Raw genomic sequence first — 14,570 nt, 5'->3', positions numbered from 1 at the left:
ATTTACTCGGTACAAATTCAGACACAACCAACGCACTGATAAAATGTCTGATTCACACTTCGACGAACTACTGAAATGTGAAGCCTGTCAAGGAGGAGAAAGGAAGTTTGAACAATCTTCTATATAACACATATATACAAGTTACAGGCAAAGAAACAATATATAGTATTTATGCTTAAGTTGAGAGACTAAACTCGAATAAAAATCTTGTATCACCGGATACTTACATTTTCTGGCATATTTTTTTTCTTCACTAAATATTTTAAGTTAATCTAGATCAAAGTTTTGAACTGAGATAATGAAAATAAATAAAAGAAATAAAACAAAATTGATGTGAAATATAATATATACTCCTTCCAATTAAACAGCCAATGCATGTCATAGATACATAGAAATACAAGAAAATTGTAAAATTCGTTATAAACTGGAAGCGGATTTTTCCTTCTCATTTTGCCCTATTTAAAAAGACAAAGAAGGGCTGTCTAATGCGTCGGAACATGTAACCGAATTAAAAATAATCCCATCTTCAACCCCACTTCTTCATAAAATAGTCGTTAGTTACAAAAATTGCTAACTATTTACTATCAATGAATTAAATTACAACAGATAATAAGAGTAAAGATATAAGATCGCTGTTGAACACAGTGCATAACATAGGACATTCCAAAGCTCTTCAAATAGGTCATTGTGATCCAACATTACTATGAAAAATATTGGCATATTCAGAAAGTGTTTCCTTTTTTTAATGTTTTATTTAGTGTTATTAGTAGTTATTGTGATTGCCATTACATTTGGACGCTATTTAAAACTGAGTTACATCAAGATTTTGCAGCAAATATCAGAAAAATATTTGGTATTTTGAGAAAAACATTGAAAAAATACGAATAGCAAAGGAAAATGGTCGTCATGCATTCAAGAAACGATCGGCTTTATTACCACCCTGTCATAAGCCATCTAATAAAGTAAACTCGAACCAATATCATACCAACACATATAATCAATATGTTAGGTCAATTATTTAATAATCTGCTAAATATAATGAGAGGCGAAAATGCGAAAAGGCCATGAGAATGAATAATAAAAGTTTAATAAACTAATCAAATTAAATTTTGAAACTTAATTAGATTCCAACTTAAATCTGACACTATTACACATTAGCGATGTTAATACTGTATAAATCTCAATTACGGGCTATAACTCTATTTATATAGCATAGTATTTTCGATATTTGAAAATCCAGCAGTTCATTTAATCTATACAATAAAAAATATTTACAAAAAATTAAAATTGTATTTGCATTTAATTGGAAATGGATTTATATATAGAAATATATACTTAGCAACATTTTACGTTTATGATATAAGATTACTATAAATATCAACTCTGTTATCAATGGTCAAAAACAAAGCATCATTTTGATATCTGTATTTATTTTGCACAAATGTGATAACAAAACTTAATTTTTGAGTTTCGTTGTTGATATAAATCATATAAAAGAAATTATAAATTAAACATTAGAAGAAATCACTTCATTTAACCAGAGGTCTTAAACACTGTTATTTAACCACATCGACAAACTTCTAATCGATTTCATTCACCATAATCACCAATGAGTAAAGACTGGAGTGTAACTCAAATTTTAAAGTAAATATGACTTTTGGCTTTTTTATTATTATTTATTAAGCCTGTCAACATACCTAATACCAAACATAACGTTAATTACATAAGCTTAATATAACAAAAAAGAACAATAACAAGTTTATTTCTAAACAAATTAATTAAATATTAATAAACTAATTTAATGTAGTTAGAAGAATTATAAATATATGTCAAAATAAATTAGACACAAATTTATTTAATTCCATTGTAATTGAATTTTCCTTCTCTAGAATATTATTGAATTAAAGCCGCATATAGTCATGCATTTTATCTTATATTTGCAATTATTATTTCACTATTTGCAACCTATTTTAAAGTTTTAAAGTAAATTATGCTAATAAATTTAAAATAAATTACTATATATCATCAGAGAACCGATTAAACCCAAATAAATTATTGTTGTTCGGACGCTCACTAAACTTTTCATAACTCACCAAATATCTTTCCATTAATTAAAACTCGTCAAAACTTTCTCACATGAAAAGTTTTTCACCACTATACTAAAACAGAAAAATCAATGCTTCACTTTCGCGAAAAGTAGTACTGTTTTTTTCTGACACTCCCGATATAATATATCAATTCAAATGAGTCCTGAAACGTGACAGTGAGCGGCTGAAAGATCGACTCGTGTCTACTGAAAACTCGCTACTGAAACGGCTAAATATTTTCCCCTATTCGAACTTCGCAATGCGAAATTTAAGTCCTTAGTTTGACTTCAGGACGTATGGTGGCAGCACAACATGGAACCTTTCGTTGTTTGAAAAATCTAATTGATACCTACCAAATAGAGATCCCTAAGTGTTTAAATAAGCACTCAGATATAATTTCACCAATCTTCGAAATCACAAAAACATAAACACATAAGACATATGCATATAAAAGTAATGTTCCCTCTTATATACTTAATTATTTATATATAAACAAGAATATAGAAACAAATATACCCCTCTTCATTTGTCAAGAATATTGAGATATTATTTTATAACAAAGAAATATTAAATAATTAAATGCTCAATTATACATTTGTATATAATAATTTTAAAAAATTTTAAATCAATAATTCCATAATGATTGGTACTAATTTCAAATAAGTCAGCTATCAGATAAATAAATTTGAATACATTCTATACAAAATTTAAATTTTTGAAACTTATGCAACCAAACATATAAAGATGTTTTATTATTTTTATTACAGATTTACTACTCAATCATGTATATTCATACTATAATATAATTTTACGGCTAAATAAGGCAATTATATTTTGTTTTTAAGTGTCTACAGGTTTTCTACTTTGCTATTCATCTATTATTTGACATAAAATTTAGTTCTATTTTATACCGTTTTGTCAGAAGTTGTTTGACGTTGGGCTTGTTTGTTTGCTGTTGCATTTGTGTTTATGGAAATATAAAACAGTACAGGCGCAATAAAACTGAAACAATCTTTATTTTAGCATAATTTAATTTAACATGTCTCTTCGAACATATGGCGATAAACCAATTAGCTTTCAGCTTGAAGAAAATGGAGAATATTATTGCGTTGGTTCAGAGGTTAGCTTCACTTAATATTATAATCATTTTATTTACCCAATTTTTTAAATTTTAGGTGGGAAACTATCTCAGACTCTTCAGGGGTTCTCTCTACAAGCGATATCCTGGCATGTTTAGAAGATCTATTACAAATGAAGAAAGAAAAAAATTAATTGATTTAGGTCTGTCCCAACATTGCCTAGCTAGTAGTGTTTCCTTACTTCGGGCTTCAGAAGTTGAAGATATCATTGAAGGAAATGATGACAAGTGCGTGGAACAAAAGTGTACTATGTTGTGTATAAATCTATAATAATTGTAGATATAAAGCTGTATCAGTTCACACTAGTGATCCACCTATGCCAAGGGAAGGAAAAAGCAAAAAGAATATGCAATGGGTACCATCATTACCAAATTCAAGCCACTTAGATGCTGTGCCTCAAGCAACTCCTATTAATCGTAATAGAGTGGCTGCAAAAAAAGTTAGTTTAATTTATTTTAATTGGGTATAATATTATGAGAAGTTTGTAGGTAAGGACATTTCCCCTCTGTTTTGATGACACAGATCCACAGTTAAATCAGGAAAATGCTTGCCAGCAGGAAGTTTTGGTTCCTATTCGTCTTGATATGGAGATCGAAGGACAAAAATTAAGAGACACCTTTACATGGAATAAAAATGGTGAAACTGCATCATATTTTAATAAGTTTTATTTCTTGAACATATTGATTTTTAGAAAGTCTAATAACACCTGAACAATTTGCTGAAGTTTTATGTGATGATTTGGATTTAAACCCTACAACATTTGTACCAGCTATTGCACAAGCCATAAGACAACAACTAGAGGCTTTTCCCAATGAACCACCAAGTATTATTGAAGAAAATGCTGATCAAAGAGTAATTATTAAGCTCAATATTCATGTTGGAAACACATCATTAGTTGATCAGGTTCATAATAGACCAAATATTTTTATTAACTTTTATTTAATTATTATATATTGTTAGGTTGAATGGGATATGAGTGAAAAACAAAATAATCCAGAAGAATTTGCTTTAAAATTATGCTCTGAATTGGGTTTAGGAGGAGAATTTGTTACAGCAATTGCTTATTCAATCAGAGGACAACTAAGCTGGCATCAAAGAACATATGCGTTTAGTGAAGCTCCACTTCCGACAGTTGAAATTCCATTTAGGTAAAATTATATAATAATATAAAAATATAATAGCTTAATATATATCTTCCATTATTTTTTATCTTCGAAATAAATAACTTTAATTACAAGGCATTATTAACATTTATGTTAATTATATGATAATCATTAGGACTCCTTCTGAATCTGATCAATGGGCTCCATTCCTAGAGACTCTGACTGATGCTGAAATGGAGAAGAAAATTAGAGACCAGGATAGGAACACGCGAAGAATTAGAAGACTCGCTAATACTACTCCTGGATGGTAGAAGTTAAATGTATTTGAAGTCTTATAAATGATAGTAATTCAAATACAAGAATATGTGGCAAAAAATTAATTTGAATAAAAATATAATCCATTATGTATTTTATTTATATGCTATCAAGTTTAACTTTTTCTGTAAGCCAACTTACTTTTTAGTTACACCCTTTTGTTAAATTTACTGTTTTAAAAAATTAAAATATGCTATATAAAGTTTAATCGTCAATAATTAAAATTTATCCAATATCGCTTAATTAACTGAGACAATGCGGCAACCGCGCATTGTTTTGACATGGAATTTTAAAGGTCGTCGAGGTTTGGAGGTTATGTAGCGACACTTTCGACTTAGTGTAGTTTCCAATTCTCTATCGCGATAATATGTTTTGTTAAATTTAAAAACAAGAAACCATTTACTAGGTAAGATTTTTCAATAGTGATATTATAGTGCCGAGTTTTTTACTTATTTTATGAAATTATGGCCCTATTTAGGTGTTATGTTTAATTGTATGTCATTACAAATATATGGATAACATTAAAAATAAGAGAACATACGGTTTTATTGGGATTTATCAATAATTCATTGTTATGTAATGAAGCTAATTCATGAAGACAATTTTAAATATATATTTTATTTCTATTTCAGTTCTATATTTTATAAAATGAAACATTTACTTTTATAAATTTTTTTATTGATATTATAAAGGTATATATTTATTACACAATGATCTACGTTAAAAAAATACATCTATAATTTGAAAACAAATATCTACTTACATTTTTCATACTTTATGTAATAAAATTCATATTCATTCATATGAGTTATTAATAAAAAAAAGTAATTTAACTTGGTTAATAATTATTTTAAACGAGAATTTACAATAAAAAAGTAGGAAACATAAATTCTATTCCTACATCATTTAATAAACCAATTACTTACTAACTTAAATTTTTAAAATGAAGGAAGCTTAATTAGTTACGCTTATCGGCCTTTAATGAAATGTCAGTTATTTTGCGTTAATTGCTTTCGAGTGTGGCAAAGGTGAGGCAGTTTTTCGGGCATTGATTACATTTGTTTGACGCATGTGACCAACGGTCAATTAACCGGAAAAGCACAATACTTAGGATAATAGGATGTCTCTCATAAATGTATTAAATACATACTACAGTATTTTAATGAAACTTTATTCCTTTCTGGAAGAAATATCTGATTTATTATAAAATATCTTATTTATATCTTTTTAAACATTTGTGTTAAATTTTTGAGAATAAAAACGTATAATGCGATAATTTTGGTTAAGATTAAATTATTATCTATTTAATATTGAGACTACGTTCTGAGCCATGAATAATTTTCCATTATATAATTCCAATAAGATAAAATATATAGGAATGTTTTATCTTTATCCAGTTGCTTGGTATAAGTGCAATAAAATATATATTGTATATAATTGCCACATATGACCTTTAACAATGAGATTGCTGTATTGGATCATAACTTGATCATGCAAAAGCAATAATCTGAATTTTACCTATTTTTTGCTGAAGTTTTTAATATGTTTGGCATTTCCACTACAGTTTGATAAAAATTTAATAAAACTAGATGAAACAATATGAAATATTATCACAATGACGCCACTGTTTTCACTTGAAAACTGGCGTCAACACGATTTTTTCTGAACTGTGTATTAACGCACGATAAACCGTATGTATAAAACTTATCGAATATACAATATTAACCAGATAACTGTATTATATTAGTAATATATTTTAACACGTGTGAAATAAAATTAATATAATTTTATTAATTCCTTCTTGACTGCGTATGTATGTTAGCTTTACTTGCTTATTCGGCAGTTTAAAAGGAAATAGCACTAAGTAGGTAAAATGTAAATCAGCTATTTTACTTAATAATCTTGTTTTTCTATTAAAAACCACGCTTAGTTGCCATATGATTTATTTTTATTGAAATTCTAGGACGAAAATTATCATTTTAAATTTTATTTTATATAGAAATTATAAATATATTTTTAATGATTAATTTGTCGGTCTTCAAGATTAAAAAAATCTAACTGTATCCAAAATGAAAATACTTAATACTAACCTTTGAAATTAATAATTTAGTTATATAATGGAAACAATTGGTTCTATACAATCTTAAAAACTATTTCAACGTTTAAATTGAAGAATTATTTCACAAAATAAATTTTGTATTTCTGTTATTTCTAAAACGGAAGTAAACAAATTACAAATACAGCTGGAAAGTTGAGATACATTCAATTACATAGCAAACATATGAAAGGCGACAATCCACACTAAAACTATTATAAACAAAAAATGAAAAGTCAAAAGTAAATAAAAGAAAATTATGTCTGTAATAATTACGCGTGCTAATAATCCTTTGACGAGTACAAAAAATTCCATTAGTTTTTTTTTATTTTCCAGTATTTGTTTGGGGCTAATTATGGATTTTACTACACATTGTACTATTGTCGAGCAGAAAAAACCGCTTAACATATTTAATAATCGTCAAAACTGATTTACAATTTTTTATCTTTCATGTGTGATTTATAGTATTAGAAAAAGACTAAACTAAACATACAATTTCATGATAACAATTCTATAGCGTCATTTAATATTGAAATATATAACAGCTACAGTGCAATGGTTGATAACATCTGATTTGACTCTAATTTTATATTTTGGGAACTCCATACCATTTTTTATTAAGGTATGATATACTTTTAAAACCTCAAACGTGTAGTATTTGAAGACAATATAAAATTATACGAAATACGTCCAGTGGCTTAAAATAGTCGATTATTAAACTGAATTTACTTTTACAAGGCTAAAAGGAGCATTATATTGTTTAAAGTTCAGGCAAGTTCATGGTACCAGTAGCTAAAAATATCCTACACAGTTAACAAGAAAAATTATCCATTATATTTATTCAGAAGTTATTTTGTACTACAACAATATTCATTTAATTATTGAAAAAAAAACAAATATTCGGAATATTAGTTATCTTAAATATTTTAAAACATTATATACATTGTTGATGTTTTAATAATAACAGTGTTATTACTTAATACTAACGTGTAAGATCTATTACAGTTTATAGATAACAGGCCAGACAAGATGTCCACACAACCACCTCCATTCCTTCTGCGAAGGCCATGGTTAAACCAGAATGGGGCAGCGGCAGCCGCTGGCGGTGGTAACCTTGGTGTCAAAGGAATAATCGCAGGTACTTACTACTTAATTAACTTAATATTAACGCTGCGAAGAAACCTTGCACTATGATTAATGATCTTTTAGTTGTTTTATTATTTAGTCGCCCGTAACGACTTGACAGATATGATTGTTGGTCAACTAGAAAGTAGTACTGGAAATATTTAAGGCAAGGCAGCTGACTGAAAAATATTTTGGCGTGTGTTAAACCTACTAATTATTTTTTATAATACTATCTGAGATTTTTTATACGATAATGTGTTTACATGTGTATGTTTTAAGGTCATATCGGCCAGTTTATTGGACTTTAATCTGAATTGCCTAAAATTAACTTATACTAACAGCATTAACTGTATAATTTAACATTTTATTATTTAGAGACTTTTTTAGTAATAATTTAATCTCTAAGATTTGGAAACGCCTGGCAATGATATTTTTAAAAATACTCAAATTATTGAGTATTTGCGTAACATAATAGTCAGATAATCAGAATTGTTTATATTCAATATGGTATTATAGTAATTCAAGTAGAAAAGGTATTAAAAATATAAGGCCAAAATATTATAAGCATTGGTGTGATGTGATCTTATTTCAACCAGTCGAAATTAGATCTTGAAATTATAATAATGAAACATATAAAGCTTTGGTTTAAAATTTTCATTTTAAAAACTAATCCAAACTAAACGACAAAATATGGGGAGAATTAAATTTAAAACAAAATATTTTTACAGGTGGAATTACTGGAGGTATTGAAATATGTATCACCTTCCCCACGGAGTATGTCAAAACACAATTACAACTCGACGAAAAGGGTGATAGAAAAAAATATTCGGGAATAGCAGACTGCGTTAAGAAAACCGTAAAAAACCATGGATTCTTTGGTCTTTACAGGGGATTGAGTGTACTGTTATATGGATCTATACCTAAAAGCGCTGTAAGGTAATTGAAAGTAAATAGCAAATTATTATTAATATAAGTTTTTGGTGACAAGTTTTACAAAAAAAAATGTTTAAAATTAGGAGATCATAAATTACTTTTTAACATTTTTTTTTACATTTTATTAAAATGGTAACTTTTCAATGAACTATGTACTAATAAAACAACATATTTCTTATTATTATTTAAAATTATCAAAAATTATTTAAAATTATTTTATTTACAAAATAATAGTTGTTTGTTATCTGATGTATTTGTTAATGCCACCAAACCAAATGTCGATGAAACAAGAGATTGGAAAATGAAATTAAAGAAAGCATATCTACTTAATTTAGTAATACATTTTAGTTATATTCATTAACTTAATTGTATATTTCTATAGAGTGAGAGTTAATTTATTATAATTGGCAATGTCATTTAAATTTTTCAAGAATTTTTACAGTATCTGAAATGCTAAATAAGTTTTTGTTTGAATAATTTAGTACAGCTAATCAGTTTCTTCTACTTTCAACAAAAATAGTAAATATTGGAACCATAAATTAATTATTTATCAGTGCCACCTATGTAAATCTCATCCAACTCAAACCTAACGCAACATCAGTAATAGACCATTTGGATCTAGCTGTCCATCGTAAGTCCAAAGAAAAAACTACCAAAAAGGAAGCATCGGGCAGCGACAAATTTTGAGGCCAACGAATTGCAAGCATTATTTACCAGTATAAAAATATATGAAAATTGTGCAACAAAAAGGAAAATAACAATCATACTAATTGACTGGAAATAGTAGTGTGCTGTGATATGATAATATCAAATAAATTCAGCATTAATGACATTTTAAGGAGCTTGAATAATAAATATTACAGAAAGGGCTAACAGTAAAAATCGATAGACCCAAAATCATTCTTTTACATGAGAGCATTCAGCAAAGCGTTGGAAAAATAAAAAAGTACACTATCGCGGAGTAATTTATGATATATCCAACAAGCTCACTATATTAGCACTTATGACTTGACTGGCTTGATTGACTACCTTTTCCCAAAGAATTATTTTTATGTATTGATTACTTCTGTATCTAATAGAAATATATAGATCGGCCTTTTATATTATTTTTAGATTTGGCGCGTTCGAAACTCTTAAAGGGTTTATGCAATCACCAGACGGTACTCTTTCTCCGGGCGGCAGATTACTCTGTGGTTTAGGGGCCGGTGTGAGTGAAGCCATTTTAGCCGTAACACCAATGGAAACTATCAAGGTCAAATTTATCAACGATCAGAGAAGTGGGAATCCTCGCTTTAAAGGATTTTTCCATGGTGTGGGCATCATTGTCAAAGAACAAGGCAAATAATAAAAATCAATAATAAGCCAGGATAATATTATGTAACGATTTATTGATAGGTATTGGTGGTGTGTACAAGGGCTTAACGGCGACAATACTCAAACAGGGTTCGAATCAAGCGATACGTTTCTTCGTCATGGAAACGCTCAAGACTGCTTATAAAGGGGATGATCCCAAAAAACCAGTTCCTAAATATATGGTTGGTCTATTTGGTGCTGTAGCAGGTAAATGTTAAACAAATGAATCGAAGTCCATTATGTATGTGTAAATTTAATTTTATTAGGTGCTTGTTCGGTCTTCGGAAACACCCCATTGGATGTTGTGAAGACCAGAATGCAAGGTCTCGAAGCTTCCAAATACAAGAGCACAGTGGACTGTATGATCAAGATTTGGACACAAGAAGGACCAGCAGCCTTCTACAAGGGAACAGTGCCAAGACTAGGCAGAGTGTGTCTAGATGTAGCCATTACATTTATGATTTATGACAGTTTCATGGATTTATTCAATAAAATATGGCCTTAGATTTTAGTATCATTGTGTAAACAAAAGTATGCTAAACTTAGCAGAAAAATACTTTTTTCAAATATATATTTTGTTGCTACATTCGTTCACTACACAATAATTTTCATTAATCTGAAACATTCCTTTGTGGCATTTTAATTGTTATGTTTTACTAGTTTATTTGACATTTGTAAATGTGTTGTTTTTATTGCTTTTTTTTTTATTTTGTGTTTTACTTTTTGGAAATTTTATTCGCAGTTCTATTGTATTGCTAAGGTAATGTATTATAACATGGTAACAAAGTTCATATATAAACATCTAATGTTTATATAATTAAGTTATACATTAGCGGTCAATAATAGAACTATAACGCTGCCAAGTCAATTTTTTGACTAAAATATCATTGTCTACTTATTCTATGATGCATTTTATGAAAATGTTTTTTTACAAAATATTTTATCCAGATGAGATTTAACAGTACAATTTTTTTGTAGACATAGTTTAAAATTTTGACACTGATTCACGGTACTCTAAAATGCATTATAAAGTTATTGTACCTTTATTTTTCGTTATTTTATCTGATTACAGTTGAATAGTGTTACTAAATTATTTTAGTAGTCGTAAAAATTATTGTATATCTTAAAGATACTACAATTATATATGTATTTATTATACACATTTTTCTAAAGGGCTGGTAAAAAATATATATTTTTTAAAATGTACGCTTGTTTTTGTTCTGCTCCAGCTTTCTTCTCTAACTAATCGAGATGTTATTATCATTATATTATAATCCCTTTTGAACCAACTTCGATTTATTTAGACCGAAGCAGACAAATGGCCAACTTAGATAACATCTCATGAATAATCCAGTCTTGTCTAGGCTAATTTTACTATGATGGTCGGTATATTTTGCCATTTTTATACAGTTAACTGTAGACATTATTTACGAACACAATTTAACATTTCAAATTATTTCTTCGCGAATTCGCATCCATGGCTGTCACATCAATAGAACCATCTCGTCGCGTTGACGACTAACTATATTTTGAAGTGTGGTACTTATATATAAAGGATTAGGCAGAAGCTAGAATCATCTTAATTATACAATCTAATTAAAAGCAAAGAGAAATAAAGCTTCTTCACATTAAAAAAGCCAATTAGATTCCCACAAAAGAATATTTAAAAATATAAGGGATCTCAAAAGAAAATTTTTCGTAATTCAGTTGTTTTTTTATATATGGAGGTCTTACATAAACGCTGGTTTAACTACACTTGAAAATTATAGCCATCTAAATGTGCGCAAAGCATTTCTCTCATTAGAAAATATATCGAAATGTTTGAAAAGTTTGGTACATCAACATGTCTAAAATCCATGCTGCGATCATCAAAAACAGCAAAAAACCTGGAGAGTGTCATGACGACCAGAATATTTCAATTCAGAAACGCGAAAATGGTTTTAAAAGGTGGAAATCAACATTATACTTTTGTTTTATACAAATTTTACACTTTTGCATATTTTTTATTAGACGATTTACTCACTAAATATAAACTTTCTTTTGAGACAGATCTTCAAATGTCACTGAACACCATTGATTGTTTTTAAAATTTACGAAGAATGAATTCTCTTGATTGTAATATCTAAATACTAAGCTATGATTTTCAGAAGTGGTAATTTTAAAGGAGAAATTGGATGGACATGCCACGAATCACGCGTCAAGCACCTTGTAAGAATGCAATAAGGAGCTACAGATAAACTATTATGTTTTATGTATTACTATATGTATTAAAGCTTGATAAAACTACTAAAGACCAATCATTATAAACAATAAATAATGTCGTTAAACGGATTATTGAGACAGAAATATTTAACAGAAAAAGTTAAGAATAATGTCCAAAAGATATTTTGGAGACAAGATACGACGCAGAGAAAAGGTAAATAAGTAGAAAAATTATTTAAACAGTAAACAGGTTTTTGTTCAGGTTGACTTGATCTGTTATTATCTATAGCTCCCTCGAATTTTATATGTTATGTTGATTTTTACAGCTGATTTTTAAGATTAAAAATTTTAATTACACTTACAGTAACTAATACTAATAATAATTTAAATTAATTAACTAGTTCTCGAAAATAAACCTCAATAAAGACATTTATTTGTGTAATCAAAATTAATAATGTTAAAAATGCAAATATATATAAAAATGCAGTTTATAGTAGTAAAATGCAGTTTATATATATACTCCAGGAATGTTTTAACCTACATTTTTGTAACAATTTTAGTTTCCCTCAGATACCAAAAAACATTGTCATTCCCAACCCATCACAGTTTAAAATGCAAAAATAGAAATGCTGTAAACCACGATTCGAAATTGAAGAATTAAAATTCAAAGTGAGTTCCAACAAAAATAAACCGATTAGAAACGTCAAATTAACTCATTAGCGTATTAAGTAATTTCGTGGAATTCGCAGATCAACTAAACCGAGCCAGACAATTTATTACTCATAAAAACAAGTTACTGGAACAAAAAAGCTTCATTCTATAATTAGAATAAGACAAAAAGAATAATGCTGAATAATTCTTCATAAATTCATTTACATTTAAATTTTTCTCTCATAGTTCTACTTTTCGGAGTTAATCGATGTTTTAAAAATTATATAAAAAATTAGTTTTACTAACAATTTCGGTATCAATTATTTCTAGCCACCAAAAATGATTATTTTGTTCATATTCAGCAATCGCTATTTTAGTAATTTATTAACTGCTTAAATAAGACTGGTATACTTTTTAAGTAAAGTGTAAATACATAATAATATAATAATTAAATATTAAAAGACGGTACTAGTATACTCGACTGATAAAAAATCACAATTTGTTATGAAAAGGTCAACCTGTGTAAGAATAAAACGAATTATTTTTTATAAATATTTATTTTTATAACTGATAAAATGTAAAAAAGAAAAAAAACATTTCAATAGTGTTTTTAGCAAGTTCCAAACGTTGTTAAAAATTCCGTGACTGGTGAACGTTAAATTCAATCTCTATAATGTATTTTCTTCTATTATCTCTCCGGATGTTTTGTTAAATCAGAATACACCAATTGTTTTGAAAGTTATTTTCGTTTACTTTGTAACAAGTCACAACAACTTTTGATTCGTCAATATTGTTACGGTAGAATAACTCATCCAAAAACTAATTTCTATATAAGGCTTTAATGTTGTTCAAAACGAGCGTATTAATTGTAAAAAATCGCAGTTAATTTCACAACGAAGACGTTGTTACAAAGTATGTCTTGTACAGTATCGTCTGATTTTTGTGTCTACCTATTAAACATCTAGTTTTACCAATAAGATCCCTTAATCGAACACTTTTTACTTAAACTATTTTTTTCTTTTATACACTGGCGCGGAAATACATTTTCACATTTCAAAAATTGATTGTACACATATTGTACAAGTAATCGCTGTTAAAATAATCTACAGCTTGTTGAAACTTAAATATCTCACTAATAGAATTTCACTGTAAAGGTAAGACTGGCATTGACTGATCGACAAGTTTCAATTTTTACCGTGAAAATGTCCTAGCACACCAAAAAAGAGTACAGCCATCTTCTAAGTATGTTTATCCGTTAAACATAATTAGAATTCTACATTTCTATGTAAATATTATCAAATATCTGAAGAAACTTTTCAAAAGTACAAATCACAAATATATGAAACTTACTGGTTGAAAAGTTTAACTTAAAAGAAAACAAAGAACCTTATCGAGTTGAATGAGATTACGAATTTATTTTCTTTTTAGAGTATAATTTCAATGTCCAAAAATTAGCTATTTCTTTTAAAAAATAAAAAATGACAAGGTCAACATCTACAAATAATTCCCCACCATTCTCTTCAAACATATTCTCATTGAATCATCGCATAACTCCTCTTCTAATTCC

At 28.0% G+C, this 14,570-nt stretch overlaps 2 protein-coding genes across 4 annotated transcripts; both read left to right on the top strand.

Moving 5' to 3' along the window:
- Nucleotides 1–3,004: 3,004 nt before the first annotated feature.
- Snr1 (SWI/SNF related, matrix associated, actin dependent regulator of chromatin, subfamily b, member 1) lies at nt 3,005–4,733 on the top strand. The gene is made up of 7 exons (XM_076400531.1): nt 3,005–3,207; nt 3,263–3,453; nt 3,506–3,665; nt 3,715–3,862; nt 3,918–4,129; nt 4,187–4,374; nt 4,505–4,733. The coding sequence occupies exons 1-7, from the start codon at nt 3,127–3,129 to the stop codon at nt 4,638–4,640; spliced, it is 1,116 nt and encodes a 371-aa protein (XP_076256646.1). The 5' UTR covers nt 3,005–3,126; the 3' UTR covers nt 4,641–4,733.
- Nucleotides 4,734–4,917: 184 nt separating this feature from the next.
- On the top strand, nt 4,918–11,354 carry sea (mitochondrial citrate transporter scheggia). Of its 3 annotated transcripts, none has more exons than XM_076400547.1 (6): nt 4,918–5,050; nt 7,745–7,877; nt 8,593–8,800; nt 9,911–10,134; nt 10,193–10,357; nt 10,417–11,354. In XM_076400547.1, exons 2-6 carry the CDS (start codon nt 7,769–7,771, stop codon nt 10,653–10,655), a joined length of 945 nt encoding a protein of 314 aa, XP_076256662.1. In that variant the 5' UTR covers nt 4,918–5,050; nt 7,745–7,768; the 3' UTR covers nt 10,656–11,354. The 3 variants fall into 3 exon arrangements, with proteins under 3 accessions (XP_076256662.1, XP_076256663.1, XP_076256664.1); XM_076400548.1 differs by lacking the exon at nt 4,918–5,050 and adding an exon at nt 6,311–6,335; XM_076400549.1 differs by lacking the exon at nt 4,918–5,050 and adding an exon at nt 6,411–6,508.
- The last annotated feature ends 3,216 nt before the right edge of the window (nt 11,355–14,570 follow it).

The sequence above is a fragment of the Rhynchophorus ferrugineus genome, unplaced genomic scaffold (assembly GCF_030347505.1).
Source record: "Rhynchophorus ferrugineus isolate W39M unplaced genomic scaffold, kcgeb_rfMv2 rfM3, whole genome shotgun sequence".
Lineage (NCBI taxonomy): Eukaryota > Metazoa > Arthropoda > Insecta > Coleoptera > Curculionidae > Rhynchophorus > Rhynchophorus ferrugineus.
This window is presented reverse-complemented; position numbering and strand designations above follow the sequence as displayed.

Bases quoted from the DNA above. Each gene is read 5' to 3' on its own strand.
- Snr1 (XM_076400531.1), top strand. From the start codon at position 3,127: ATGTCTCTTCGAACATATGGCGATAAACCAATTAGCTTTCAGCTTGAA. The intron at 4,130-4,186 runs GTTCATAATAGA...ATATATTGTTAG, and splicing joins ACACATCATTAGTTGATCAG to GTTGAATGGGATATGAGTGA. The intron at 4,375-4,504 runs GTAAAATTATAT...GATAATCATTAG, and splicing joins ACAGTTGAAATTCCATTTAG to GACTCCTTCTGAATCTGATC.
- sea (XM_076400547.1), top strand. From the start codon at position 7,769: ATGTCCACACAACCACCTCCATTCCTTCTGCGAAGGCCATGGTTAAAC. The intron at 7,878-8,592 runs GTACTTACTACT...ATATTTTTACAG, and splicing joins TGTCAAAGGAATAATCGCAG to GTGGAATTACTGGAGGTATT. The intron at 10,135-10,192 runs GCAAATAATAAA...ATTTATTGATAG, and splicing joins CATCATTGTCAAAGAACAAG to GTATTGGTGGTGTGTACAAG.